We start from the raw sequence: 14,904 nt of genomic DNA, 5'->3' as shown, positions 1-14,904 counted from the left end.
CAGATGCTGTCAATTAACATGCGCCTTTTGTAAGATAATTATATTTATAGTTAAATCATCAAGTATCGGCTCAGTATCGTTGATACCAGCCTGAATTTTACTCGGTATCGGCTCGAAGAGGAAATCACTTGTATCGCAGAGCACTATTATTTGGCAGTTGTTGGTATTTTACAGCAGTTGTCATTCACGGTGTTGCATCCAGTCATTGTATTTTCAGCAGTTTAGATATACATTAGTGAAGTTAATGAGAAGTGTAATGTTCTCAAAAGATTCTGGATTAACCAAATTAATTTAATTTTTTGCTAAGAATATTAATGTGAGAGGAGGACGAAGTGGCACTGTGCTGAGCGACGTTCAGCACAAGAGAAACCGGACAAAGCCGCGGCCTAATCTGTCCAATCAAAGAGAGATTGTCGGGGGTTATGTCGGAAGACAGGAGTTTGATGTTAACAGGTGGCAGAGCATCACAAATCACAAATATGGTGACAAGAGTAGATCCCTATCAAGGAGAACATGCAGTGAATCTATCTGCGTTATCACACATCCGCTTTTTATTGGACTTTGATTTATTTTCTCGCAACATACAGTCGGTGGGAAAAAAAACAATTTGGCACTTGTTTATGGCCAAACAGTGGGGCTGCAGTGTGAGCGATAGCATTTGATGGATTTTATTCTCAACAATTCAAGGAGACTCCTGGTGCGATGTGCAGTGTCCCCTGCTGTTTGAGGAGTTTGCCCTCTGCCTGGACTGTTGCAGGTTTGTCAGTCGACTTCCCGCGTTTTCTATGGCTGAACTCCCTGCACTTGGACTGGGCAATTAGTCCACAAAATGCCTGACTGTACTGTAAATCTCCCGTGGGAAGGGTTTGGCAGGGCCACTCTGAGTTGAACTCCACAATGAGGAATTAAACACACGTTATTAGACGTTAAGATTTTACGATGTGACGAGCAGAACACGGTGAGTAAATGGGAAAAAGATGCTCCTCTGCAGAATCAAAGAACAAAAAGTATATTGTTGGAGCTTATTCTGTAAGATATGATAACACCCATTACAGTGCTTGTTGTAAACCAAAACCTTAACAGAAGTCAGTGCTGATGTGTTCTGTGTGACACGAAAGACTCACTCACTCACTCACTCTGAAATTAAAACAAACATCTCTTTGGGTTCCAAATAAACAGTAAAGAGATATTAAAATGGTGCATCAATGAATATACTGCATATAAACTGTGTTTAGGAACATTATACTGTGGGGCGACCGTGGTGTGGGGGCTCAGTGGTTGAGCAAGTCGTCCTCCAACTCTAAGGTTGTGAGTTCTGGTCCCGTCTCCTCTAGTCTACATGCCAATGTGTCCTTGGGCAAGACAGCCAGATGAGAATGAGTATGAACGATGAGTGATGGAAAACGCGCTGTATGAAAGTGTGAGTGAATGGGTGTGAATGGGTGAGTGGCAAAAACTGTAGTGTAAAGCAGCCTTGAGTGTTTCTAAAGACTAGAGTTAAAACCACAGTATGTGAATATATTGTTTGTGCAATGTGTGGACACTTGTTTATTCTTGTTAATTATCTGGTTCCTTTTAACATTCACAGATGCAAAAAAACAATCCTAGAAGATGAATCGGGGGTGTTTTCTGTGAACCACAGTTTTGTTATGACCTCAGCGGTAGTGGTGGTCACAAAGGACAGAGAACTCTCTGACAAATAGCGTCGCCTCTCTCCCCATCATCATTGGCTGATTTGCAAATATTGTTACCCTTTGGTTTAATTTGCCGTGTGCTGTGAGGTGGAAACTATTCCCAGGTGGCTTTGCAGAGGAGGTTGTTAATTTATCTCCACAGTATTAACGGTGTCATGGCAGGAGAGCACACCGCCCCTCTTCACCAAAGTAACCATGGGAAACCTTGACCTGAGATTGGCTCCATTAAGAGATGAGTCCAGCTCTAAAGGGCATGTTTGCCTTTTTTATGATTAACCCTCCCGCATTCCCTCGGCCCTGACAGACATTTATCCTGTGATACAGTCCATTATATCTCCTGTTTGTCACCGGAGGCCTGCGCTGCATGGGGCCACCCTCTTAGCTATGACATGGCAATATCTGATCAACAGCATGCTGAGCCGATTTCTTGAGGGCGTGCCACGGGACATAAAGACATATTTGTATGAGATTGTAAAGACCTGTGCTGCTTCAGCTCAGGGTCACAGCAGATTTGTGGGGTGGCGAGGACGCCCTGCAGCTATCCGAGTTCCATCAAGCAGAACAACAGACGAATCAATAAAACACTTTGTCCAAGATGTATAATTTCATTAGAGGGCTGCTACAAAGAAATATGGCCTTATATAATTATGCAGTAGTGTTTTTGTTTGCGGTGTAGATTCAGATGTGCTTATTTTATTGCTTGTTGATCGTTGTTTGTCGGCCGGGGGGATCAATGTTTTGATGCTTCCGCTGTTAAGCTCTATTGTTATTCCGAGTCCTTACAGCAGTAAGAACCCTGTTGAAGAGTCAGTGGTGTGTATGTGCCTGCAGCAGAAAAAGGCCGCTTTCTTAAAATGAATCCGCACAGAAGATTGTTTGTCATGGGCTCTGTCAAACAGCCAACGTTACCATGGCGACATGAGCAGGTACTCAAAACCCATCATGGAGAAATGCCAGTGGACCCCAACACTTTATCATCTGACATTCAATAATTTGGTGTTGATCATAACTGAAAAATCAATGTCTGTCCTTTGGGATGTAAAGCTCTGAAGAGACAGACTTTGAGTCCGCTGCGCTGGCTTATTTGTTTCTGTCTCTCGCGTTCAGGAGGCACAAATCAACCTGGACGTTTATGTTCTGCTTTATAAGATCAGGTGCAGCTGGCACTCGTTTCAAGCGACACAGTCTAATGCAGCGGTTTTCACGGCGTGTCCGCGTCGATGAGGTATTTAGTCTCAGTTTGATAAGTGCCGTATTTACCTCATCGAGATGGTTTTTCCTTGGACCTTAAATTCAGAAACAGACAGAGACTTCTCTATGATTTTACATAATGCTTGTCATTTCTCTCAAGGGCCACGATGATTTCAAAACCACTGGAGAATGAAACACAATGTCCACGAGTGTGTGCGTGTGGTCGTTGCTATATATTGATATTGATTACGTTTCAGTTAATCCATTAAACCTTTTATTGCGTGAAAAATGCACTTTGTGAACAAAATTTCTATTACGACACGTGCAAGTCTTCGCTGATGTTTGAGAAACTACTGCAGGAATGGAGGATGGTTCAACTGTCCCAAGCGCGGTTTGTAAGAGATTGCAACAGACATCCATGCTAAGTTTTATTTGTATTTATTTTTTATCATAGCCGCGTGTGTCTGCCAAGTGCTGCTTTAGTTTGCCTGTCTGTGTCTTAACTGATTACAGAAAACAAAATCAGATCTGATTTTGAGATCTGCTCATGGGCCAAGAAAGAGCTCAGTAACTTGTACGATTTTTAGGTTTTTCAGATCTGATGCAGGTTTGTTTGTTTTTTGAGGTGTGTTTGCTAATGTTTGAATGTCTATGAATATGTAAAACATGGCACATACTGTACATCCACCAATCCCCTGCTGCTCTACGGAGCTAAAAAAGACACGGTACTGTATTTGTCATAGCCGACACCGAAACAATTCCAGTCGGGTACTATCTGATCCATTTTGTTAAACTGGAGTGCCAACCCCAGCACACGGCCTGTTAAATCGCATGCTTCTCCCTCGTTCCTATTGGTTGTTGTTTGCTCTTGTTTTCTTATCAGGTGGACAGAAAATAAGATTCCTGCCCCCTGGGTATCATCATAATTCCAGACTAATCTGTGTGCCAAAAAAAAAAAAAAAAAGAGCATCTGCAGGTTAGTGCTCAGCACCAGATCTGTTGCCGTTGGAGCACTTTTCAGGTTAGAGGAAGGATTTAAGCTGATACTCAGGCGCACCGAAGGCTTTCCACCTTCTGGCGTGTCAAAGAATAGACTGGAAATTCACTGGAGGGAAAAAAACATACAGGAAATGGAAGTGTGTTTGTACACTAAACAGGCCAGCTGAAGCGCTTGGAGGAGCACGGTGAACAAGCCCATCACAACACAAATTATAGAGTACATGAAGGTGCCAGCGGAGTCCTGAAGTCTGAATAGATCGGAGAGACACTCTGTTTTCCAACTTTTCTTAATCTTAATGTTTTTGCTTCACTGCTTTGAGGCAACGTGGAGGAAATGACCTCGGGAGATTTGAGGGGAAACCTCGAGAACAAGGTCGCATAACAAACAAAGTAGATTGTGCTATTTCCTCAAAGCTACAGACTCATAATAAACAAATGATTTTTTTTTTTAAATCATTTTCCACGACTCATGATGACTTAATCTTACATCCGCAAGCTCACGAATCACAGATTTATTTTTCCATTCTGGCACGGTGAAAATGAGTCGATGCTGAAAAGGCATCAGTGACTGACGGATTAAAACACACACACACACACACACACACCACATAATTGTTAAAATGAAGTCTTTATTTTTGGCATTTTACATATTTTGCTTCGGTTTTCTAGCTTTTCTTTTAAAGCTACTGCTGCCGTTGACTCATTTACTGTTTGACAAGCTGTCATAACTCTGAGAATTCTGTTGGACTTTTGCAAATCCATTAATATAAAAAGAAGCTGAAAGAACCGAGAAGCAGTAAAGACCCACAGCGCTGTTTGAGCGGATGACTAATTCTCCGTGGCGTTTGTCAATATGAGTGACTCCTTTCATATCACAAGTATTTGATTAATTGTCACCATAATAGTGATTAGTGCAGCGTTACGCTCGCACGGTTGAAAATGGATTCCACTCGTGTGGTCAAGGCATCGGCAAAGCTGTTTCGTCAAGCAGATGCGAGATGTGCTTTACGTGACTTTGTTTTGAAAATGACTTTGGAGAAGAGCTGAACAATGCTGCTATTGTGTCCCCCGCAATGGGACGACCTTTATAGTGACATTGCCTCAAAGGGCGTTGAATAGGAGACACGATGAGAGACTGTAGGTTTTCTGTTTATGCTGGAATCAGCATAGGGCTCGAACAGAAGGAGCAGAGCAGGTAGGTATGAAGTGTAACCCGGTTGCCCTCTGAGCTGATTGTCTCTATGGATCCACTTCTTCTCTTCAGGAGCACAAAACTCTCATCCGCAATCAAACGGGTATTGACTGCGTATTGACGAGAACTCGGCAAGCGGTGGGCAGACTCGTGAATCGATGACGCGCCTGTCGTACATGTTTCGCTGCTTGTTGTCACTGTAACAATTTGCCACCTTGAGCCTCCGCGGCGCATTGATGGATCCTCATCAGCCGCTTTGTAATGTTTGCGTTTTTTTTTTTTTTTTTTTCAATTTTAAAAACACATTCAAATGCAGCTATTGTGTCGCTTCTTTTGAAAGCACGCGTGCAGGAAAGAATAAAAAGTTCTGTGTGTGGCTGTGAGATAACACTTGACCCTCTGTCCTCTACTGCCAGAACATAGAAACACAGAGAGATTACATCTAGGTTGGTCTATCTAGATTAGAAGCACCTGAATTGATCACCATCAGCCCTCCAACATATTTTATCCCCAAATCTGTATTTATTTTATGATATACACCCAGTGAAGATTTATTCAGTACAACTAGGCATCTCTCTGGTCTTGTTACTGTACAGTATGTCACATAATATACTAGAAAGGTGGAGCCCTGCACACAGAGGGGCTGTTTCTAGCCACAAATATCATTAAATACCCCAGGCAACGGGAGCAGGCAGACCTGTGGACCTCATACTTCAGATGCACACTTTGCAGCTAAGCTTTATTTATGCTTGAATGCCTCACGCATCTGAAATGATTACTATTCATCACTGGCTGGCAAGGGAAACTTAAACAACCATCAAGGCTGGAAATATGGGAGCCAACATTTTCATCTGTGTTCCCCTGGAACTGCGGGGGGAACTGGTGCAGCATTAGTGCTACATGTCCTGAGGGCGTCCTGCTAGACGGGTGGTGTCGGGGTCATGGGGTCGTGGGGTTGTGAGTGTGTTCATGGCAGCAGTTAGCGCAGGCCACACACTCTGCAGCCTTGAGTTGAATGAATAGGAGAGTGGACAGGAGCACCGTGAAGAGACGGGAGCGGGAGTCTTATCTTTCCCTCGCACACTCCATTCAGCCGCAGCTTAAGGTGTCATTCTGAATGTTTCCTCCCTGAAAAGGTCACTGGTTATTCATGTGTCGAGTGAAGCTTTTTTTTTTTTTTTTTTTTTTTTTTTCTGTCACAATTGTTTTCATTCTACATGCTAAAGAAAGTGGTGGTTAAAATGTTACTTCAGTCAGAAAGTGACTGATGTCAATCTTTTGATAATGTGTGCAATTTCCTATCTGGATATTGATGATTAGATCATTACAGCCTGTGTTACAAAGCAGGTATGGACTTGAAAAACAGTGACATTAACCTGTCACATTCTTACATTATGGTGCTACAGATAAGAATGACTGCAATGGGCCCCTAGGCAAAATAGAAAAAGTAAAAGATAATGTCTCCCGTGATCATATACAATTAGTTTTATTGTTATTGTGTGAGCTACAGTAGTCTACTAAATGACTTATCGCTATATGACGATATAAAGAATGATTTAAGCATTCGGTTGCACGCCAATAAAGCATCAATATCTATTATATAATATTTGATGGTTACTTATTAACCTAAATATCTTGAATGTGTTCATATTCTGGTTTGGCTTAATCCTGTAAAAAACATTTGTCTATGCAAAAGTCTAAATCCAGTGTTACTTGTAATTGTAATTTATCACAATGTCACCCGAGATAAAATGAATAGTAATCATAGTATGGCATTTTTTTAATTGTCACATATTATATTTAATGTGGTAGTTTGCAATTCTGTATGCTGTACTGCTGATACACAGCAACTGCTACTACAGCTGCAACTAACAATTATTTTCATGATCGATTAATCTGCCAATTATTTTCTTGATTAATCGATTAATCGCTTGGTCCATAAAATATCAGAAAACCTTAAAAAATGTTGATCGCTGTTCCAAAAAGGATTCACTTTTAATTTATCCAGAGCAAAGAAATTAAGAAAATATTCACATTTTAGAAGCTTAAAGGTGACATAGACCGGAAGCTCCAATTAACGCTGCGTTTGTGTGTGTATCTGCGTCATTACCTCGTTTATGAAACCCTAAAGTTTCAGAACAAACAGTTCAGCCACTGCTGAGAAAATAGTGTTGTATTGTTTTCCTGGGCTCTGCGAAGCGGATCGGCACTTCCTTAATTTGATGTCGTCATCAGAAATCCTCACCACCGTAGCGCCTCCCGGTGCGGGCACTAGTCCGGGCACATCCGGTTGCGTACATTCAACCGCAGAAGAAGAAGAAGAACTAGTCTCGTTGTAGCTGCTGAGATGCAGAGCATCCACCGTGCCAGAGGGGGAGCTGTGTATCTGAGAGCTGGCCTATCTATTACGTCACTTCCAGGTACCTGGCCAATCACAGGACAGTAGGAAAGCTCTCGTTGGCTGGCCAATCACAGCAACTGTTTGGTCTGAAACAGCGCGGCTGACGAGAGTGTCAGTGAGGAGATATTTTAATCGGCTCGTTTGCAGCGATTAGGAGGTTTTTAATCATGAAAACAAGTTAATATATGTAAGTAGACCTCCATAACTAACATATATGTGTGATACAAGCATTCTATGTCACCTTTAAACAATCGGAAATCTGGTTTTAATCATGAAAAAACCTTCAAACCGATAAATCCATTATCAAAATAGCTGTCGATTAATTTAGTAATTGATTAATAATCGATTCATCGTTTCAGCTCTAACTGCTACTTAAACTAGTATTTCCCCTTTTTCCCTCCCCCATCCTATTTCTGCACTTTTTTTTGCCACAGAATTAACTGAATTCTTAGCACACGTCATGAACTCCGAGGTTTCCAATTTTGTTTCATCTTCATCGACACAACGGGGAGCATCAGCCTTAACCAGACATCGCCTCTGTTCTGTGTTTGTTTTCCTGTCAAATGCTGTGTTTTGCAGAGGTGTAGGCAGGGGTTGAAGGTGGTTTGTTGTGAGGAGACTGGAGCAAAAACAAGCATTAACTTTATTATCAAGTGGTTTTGATGGTTTGCAGGTTTATCATAATTAACCTCCCACTGTTCATTTACTAGAGGCAGCACGGAGGCTTGTGCCTCCTCAAGGTAGTGAGAACTGTAGCATGTAGCCGTGTGAGCAAAAATGATTAAATAGTCATGGTGTTGATTGCTTGAAAAGCAACTTTGTTATCATGTAAAGTAGCCCACATTGTTCTATTTCTCCAGTCATGTCCCCACATGAATTAAAGATTTGAATCCTTTTTTTTAATAATTTATTGTCAGTGAAGAAGATGTTTTGGTTGGCTTCCCGCAGTCTCTCCCATCACAACTGTCATCAGAGGAGTTATGTGCGCCGGCGATGATTCATTCATAAAAGGGCCTCATTTAATTATTCCCACATCAGGTCAGATAGATACCCAGGAGGAGCACTTGGTTTACGGCGGCAGTGGGCGATCAAATCCGAGCCATGCATGACATCACAAAGCGCTGCTCAATTCCCGGGGCTCTCCACTCACGTGTGCAGGATTTCAATCTTTTCAAGTTTCAAGTACTGACACCTAAAGAGATTTCTGCCCACCCTGCGTGTCGGGGGCCTAAACCTGTTTATGTATGAAACTCTGTGCGGACACTTAATAGTCCTGGCAGACGTCGCCATAGACGAGTATTCACAGCGGATCCTGCTTCATATTAAATCACCAGCCCTCTTGTATGTTGTCAAGGTCAAATAAAAATAGAGACATTTCTACCCACAAGTCTGGGACATATATTAGTCAGATCCAAGATATTTGTCAATTTGATTTCATTTCCTATTTGGAATATGTGGAAGTATAGTCTCTTACTAAGCTGGTTACCACGTTCCATCTGACAAAAGCAATCATGGGCTCGCTGACGTCTCCAAAAGTTGCTGCCGGAACAGAAACACGCTGTGTTTTATCTTTAGAAGACATCTGGACGTGATGGATGGAAATCTGTCCTCCTGGTGAGTGGCAGCTGGGGGTGGAAACCAATTTTAAGTTTCGTTCAAATCAGGGCGTGCGTGCCGAGTGACATTTCATATTCCACGCTGAGAGGGTTTGTTTTCACGCTCATTTTGCTGTGCGTGTGCCTGTGCTGGGCTTATACGTGACAGACAGAATTATGGCTGCGTAAGCATTAGGCAGCTATGTCTGAGGGCACAGGGGTTTACTACTGGGCCATATACCTGCATTACACACTCGACTGAAGGTGAAACCTCCTGGTTAAAGGGTGAGCTCAAATATCAGTTTGTCAGAAATGCAATTGAAGAAACCTCAAAATACACCCATCACGGTGAGGACAAATCGCTTTGCCATGCCCCGTGAGGTGGGGCCCATTAACTGAGAGAATGACCAAGGCTGAGGGCCCGTTTCTACCCGAGCAGGCAAAGGACAGACCCAGTGATGAACGGCCGCTGGACAGAATGAAAGGACAGCGGTGGAAGTTGAAAGGACAAGAGGAGGAGACACACTGCAATGATATACAGACTTAATACACAATGGCTACTTTCATTTTCCATATAAATGTTAAACAAGGCTTTTATATTGTTAGCACTGATCATAACTTCCACATAAAGAGTTTAGCCGGGGACGAGCGCTGAGACAAATGGCTCGCCCAGTGAAGCTTCACCTTGTCAGAAAGTAAATGGTCCCACGGACTGTAACTATAATGTGCCAATCATGCCCTCAGGTTGCATTGGAAATGCAGTCTCAGGTAAATTTGCCCTGTCACAACGTAAAACCCACGGCCATAAAGCACCTTAAGAGAGCTTTTAATGCACGCTTTAAAGCGCATCCTTCACTCTGCATGTCCTGCAGAGACCGCAGGCAGAGGCTACTGTATCAGTCTTGCTTCACAGATCATGAGAAAGACCATTTGGGGTAACCAATGAGCATCTTAACCTTCCGGGGTCAGCGAGTGTAACATGGTCATTCATACCTGAATGCAAGTCTTTATGTGTTCGAACACTGGACACTGTCAGCAGATTTACAATTGAATATTTGTCTTTCGATGCAGGGAGGACGTTGAATTTGACCCTGAATGTTTTACATTTCATGTCTGTGCTGACTGTAGACAACCGGACAGGCTGTACTGCACTACTTCATAGCTTTCAGTCCTCGATATACAATTTCAGAGGTCTGCCTAACTCACTTCTTTTTTTTTTTCTTTTTTTTTCACAGTCCATTTTACCTCAAGCAAACGTAGCACCCGTGTTCATCAAATTCAATATTATATCCTCGCTCCCCAGTCTCCCAATAGGACCCTTTCATGTCAATTGACTCTTTAGTGAACAGCACTTTGTGGATTTGATATTGCCTGGCAACTGCAAAAAAAAAACCCTACTCCTTGTAGCTTCTTCAGGATGAGGAGCAGATTGGTGCGAGTCACAACTTTGGATGGTGAAAAGGTAGAGGGAGGATGCAGGATATATTAACCGTAATGGTGCTGTATGATTTAGGCTTCTGTCTGGCTTGCCTCCAGGCACCGAGCAAAATTAAAGCCCAGAAAATCGGATTACGGCGTCTCTGGAGGTGGGATGCCCAGTAACTAGCTGATGAGCACTCATCTGCTTTTAGCTGTATCCTGCACAGCAAGCCCTGCTGTTGGCTTGGAGGCCAATTTATTAACTATTATTGCTTGTTAGTGTAGCTTCTTGCTAGGGAAATGGGGCCGAGACAATAGCTGAGGTCTATTGTCTTGCAATTATCACACTTTGTGGGAAGTTAGTTTTTTCTGAGTATTTTACCACTGAGTGGTAGTGCTAACAAAATTATAAATATGTAATAAATTATCTTCTAATATGACACCGCCTTTTATCCAGAGTTCTCTATGTGCAGTGCAGACTGTGATGTGGTAGAAAGACGAGCTAAAGTGTCATCTCTATCGTAAACAGTCTGCAGTAATGCACAGGTTATTTTCTTAATCAAGTCCATTCATGAGATGATGTCATCAGATTGCTCCATTGTTCAGCCAACACTTGAACTCTGAAGATTGTTCCTGCATCTTAATAATCTTTATTCTCTTTTCTTGGTACTGTTTGTTCTGCAACAAATGATACCAAAGTAAATCCTTACTATGTTAATGCCTACTTGGCAATAAAACTGATTCTGGTATTAGGGTTGATTCTTCATATCTTTGGAAAATTAGACTTGTTTCTTAAAAAAAAAAAAATTACATTACTAAATTATGATTTAATTTAATTTTAATAAGAACTGAAATATTGAGTAAAGGTCACTGAGTCATCCTATATAGTTCCAGACATGATAGACATCCTTATACATTTACAGTATATAAAATATATATCCAAAAAAAAAAAATCATAATGTTTCTTGATGAAAACAGAAAATGAGAAGCATTTTTGTTTGAAAAATGAGTGATCAAAATTGCTAAATTAACATCAATTAACAAATAATTACAGGACTAAACCTATTGACATTTTGTGCATTGATATTTAGAGGCATCCACTCTCCCCTTTTTTCCCCACATTAGAGACAAACATGACATGATGATACATCCTCCTTTTGCATAGCAGACAAAACACTAAATATAGCATCAGATGTAGCCAGGTTACCCATCAGCCATAGAAGCACTTCCCTGCCCGCGGTGTGTCATCTCCACACAATCAACTCCTCCTGAACTGCTCACACAAAGGAGCTTATTCTACAACTGTGTCTCACTTTTACTGAACCAGCACTCTTGCGCTCTCACACTCCTCCCTCTTTCCCCTGTCCCCTCCCCTGTTCCCACCTCCCTCATGAATATGATGGCACTCTCCCTCATTATTAATGAGCTGGTATCAGCGTAGTCATGTGCGCCGAGGCTGAGGAGGGAAAAAGGAAAGGAAGGGGAGGGGGGGGGATGTCTCGCTGAGCGAGAGTCCACAACTCCAGTGAGTCAGTGTGTGCATGTGCGCGTGTGAGAGTCTGTGAAATAGAGAAAACAGCAGAGAAGAGACGAGACACACACACACACACACACACACACTCGCTGGTGCTGAAACGGCTGCTGCTACTTTGTGCCACTGCTGCCACACCGTTCACATCTGAGCGTTCATCTGTGAGACTCAGCTGGCGCTCTCTGTTCCTCTAAGCCGAGGCTTTCAGTGTCTGTCTCAGTGTGTGAATGGGATGCCTGAAAGGGATGCTTGCTTAGGAGTGACTGATGAGAACCAGCACTCCGGTGTGGAGGCTGACCCCCTGTGTCCGTACCACCACTACTCGGGGAGAATTGGACGCCTGGCGTTTCCACGACAACTATAATGGGCTGCAATCTGTGCACTTTACAGAAACGAGAGGAACACTACAAGCTGCTGTATGAGATTGCACAGGTGAGCGGAGACACGGCCGACCCCGGCACTGATTGTGTGTGTGTGTTGTTGTGCGTTGTTGTGCGTGATTCCTTTTTGCAGAGTGGTTCACGGCTGCTGTTTTTGTGAAGAGGTTCCAAATCAAAAGAGGAGCCTTTTGTGAGTGTTTCAGGGAGGAGATAGTGATGCAGGTATAATTCAGAGATTAATTAACACAGAATGAAAGTGAGGCATGGTTTTTTTTTGGAGGGTCATGGTTCTTGTTCCCAAGCAGATGCATGTTTTTGAGTAATGAGCAGTTGCTTGGAGCGCACGCAGTGTGCAGCACATTCATCCTGCTGGAGGAGCTGTGCTGAGGGAGCAAGTTTTGTCTTCTTGTGAATATAAGCAACGGAGTATATGAAGAAAAATGTACACGACATATCTGTGCCACTTTCTCCGTCCTTGAACAATGTTCAATGCTTGGACTTTTGTAAATAAGTTTTCTTCGTGCTGTCACGACGAGGGAGTTCCGTTTGGCAGCACTTTCTTTTAATGTAATGGATTACATCCCTGGTATTGAATTTAGTGCACAAACATAATATATACCTACATTTATGCAACTCATACAGTTTCTGAGTTATTTGCACTTTGTAGGATTGATGGAACTTTGGGAGGATGTTGCGTTTTTATGAGAAATCAATACTTTTTATAAAAGTCAAGTAATTGTGGATATTTAGTCACTTAACAGAGATCGGTGGAGCACAGAGGTGAAGCAGAACAGTTGAACAAGTATTCACCATACCACCTCCAGTCTCTCCATCAGTGCTGTCTTATGACAGTAATAACTGAAGCCCAGTGTCTCCTGGAAGTGAAATGCTCACCCGCCCCCCTTCAAATAGCGCGTGTTGTGTTCACGCCACTGTGATCACAGCCTCATTAGCTGTTTTATACAGCCGCCCTGTGCATTAATTAAATGTGGAATGTCTGTCTACTCTTGAATGAGAAGAAGCAGGGGAGGTAACGTGACCTGTCCACTGCCCGATGTGCAACATGAGATCATGTCGAACTCTGGCGGACAATAAAAAGGAGATGTTTGTTTCAAGTTGTGATAGCAAAAGTTCAGTTTATGTGGATAAATTACAGCAATATGGGGTAGTTTTTGTTTTGTTTTTTTAAAACCACAATGGACTGCTTTATTCTCCTTTAACTTGGGAGCAAAGAAACCTTTCTTTAATTATTATTATCTAAGATAATTCTATCATAATCCTTTTGGCCAATCAAATGTTACATGGCATGATTAGTGGACAAAGCTGTGCTGCAAACTTAGATCAGTGGACAATTAGGTTTCGTTCATTAATGTTTTAATATCGGCAAACATACAGGACTGTCAAGAGACCACAGAGAATAAGTAGACAGTGACCACAGTGGCTTCCTCACAAGGACCATAAAAAGAGTGCTTTGCTGTGCTTGTGCTTACCTTGGCTTTTACGCCTTTCTCTATATCAGTTTTCAAAAAAAAAAAATTGCTTCTGACTCCTTTTCCCCTTGGTTTAGCAAAAGGGATCAGTATCCGCCGAGTGGGTCAGTCTCCAGGGCGCACTCACCGCTGACTGGAGCTCTCTGACATGTCTGTCCACCCACTGATATAGTGAGCGTGTTCAGGCAGGAGCTGCAACATCAGCACCAATATCCTGATCACCACCGTGGGAGGGAAGGCAGGAAGGATAAAGAGCATGGAGGATAAAGACTGGGATGGGAATAGAGAGAGTGTGCCGTTAAAGATGCATTTGGTAGAAAGGGTAAAAGGGAAATTAAGGAAAACAGCCAATAGGTGAAACATCAATAGAGGAACACAGAAGGAGAAGGAAAAGGAGATGTTATTTTTATTGTCTTTTACCAATCAATAACATCTTCACAATCCTCCTTTCATATACATATTTTCCTGAGACCATAAAACAAGAGATACCTCAGCAACAGCCTAATAAATAAAATAATAAAAAAACAGTAACACTATTGGTAGAAACAGAGAAGACAGGATGGGAGGGAAAGTCTCCTTCAAGAAGTTGCGTTTTCCTCACAGCGAAAGAAGTGTCATCAGAGTCAGAGAAAGTGTTGTGACAGCAGAGCAGGACCTAACCCTCCTTCCAGCATACGTTCTCATGTGTCTTGCTTTCTCTCAGTTCTATATTTTGTCTTTTTACGCAGATATATGCTCTACTCCAAATGTTCGTATGCAAATGAGGTACAAGGTGGTGTGCTGGGTGTCTCAGTGTGACTGACCGGCCCTGCAGCAGGTTGGTTCCAGGAGTAGGAGTCAGTCACAGTGGTTGGTTAGACAACTTCCTCCCCTTCCTTTCACACCCCGAAACAATTTTGACACTCTCCCTGTCTGCCTGACCCCAGTAGCAGTGGGAGATTTATGACTATAGCTGGCCACTTTCTACACCCCCCCCCATCTCTATTCTCATGGCTGCGGGTGTTCTGCATAG

General features: G+C 42.5%; 1 protein-coding gene across 2 annotated transcripts in view; it reads left to right on the top strand.

The window, feature by feature from the left end:
* LOC131470631 (PDZ domain-containing RING finger protein 4-like) overlaps window positions 1-14,904 on the top strand; it is a 113,485-nt gene that overhangs the window by 55,352 nt on the left and 43,229 nt on the right. The window contains exon 1 of one of the 2 annotated variants that reach the window (XM_058646585.1): window positions 12,038-12,454. The exons of the other annotated variant lie outside the window; for it this stretch is intronic. Coding sequence (XP_058502568.1) covers window positions 12,386-12,454 — 69 coding nt within the window. The 5' untranslated portion in view covers window positions 12,038-12,385. Of the gene's footprint in view, window positions 1-12,037; window positions 12,455-14,904 lie in introns of those variants that run through there. 2 annotated transcript variants of the gene reach the window in all.

The sequence above is a fragment of the Solea solea genome, chromosome 12 (assembly GCF_958295425.1).
Source record: "Solea solea chromosome 12, fSolSol10.1, whole genome shotgun sequence".
In the NCBI taxonomy this organism is placed as follows: domain Eukaryota; kingdom Metazoa; phylum Chordata; class Actinopteri; order Pleuronectiformes; family Soleidae; genus Solea; species Solea solea.
This window is presented reverse-complemented; position numbering and strand designations above follow the sequence as displayed.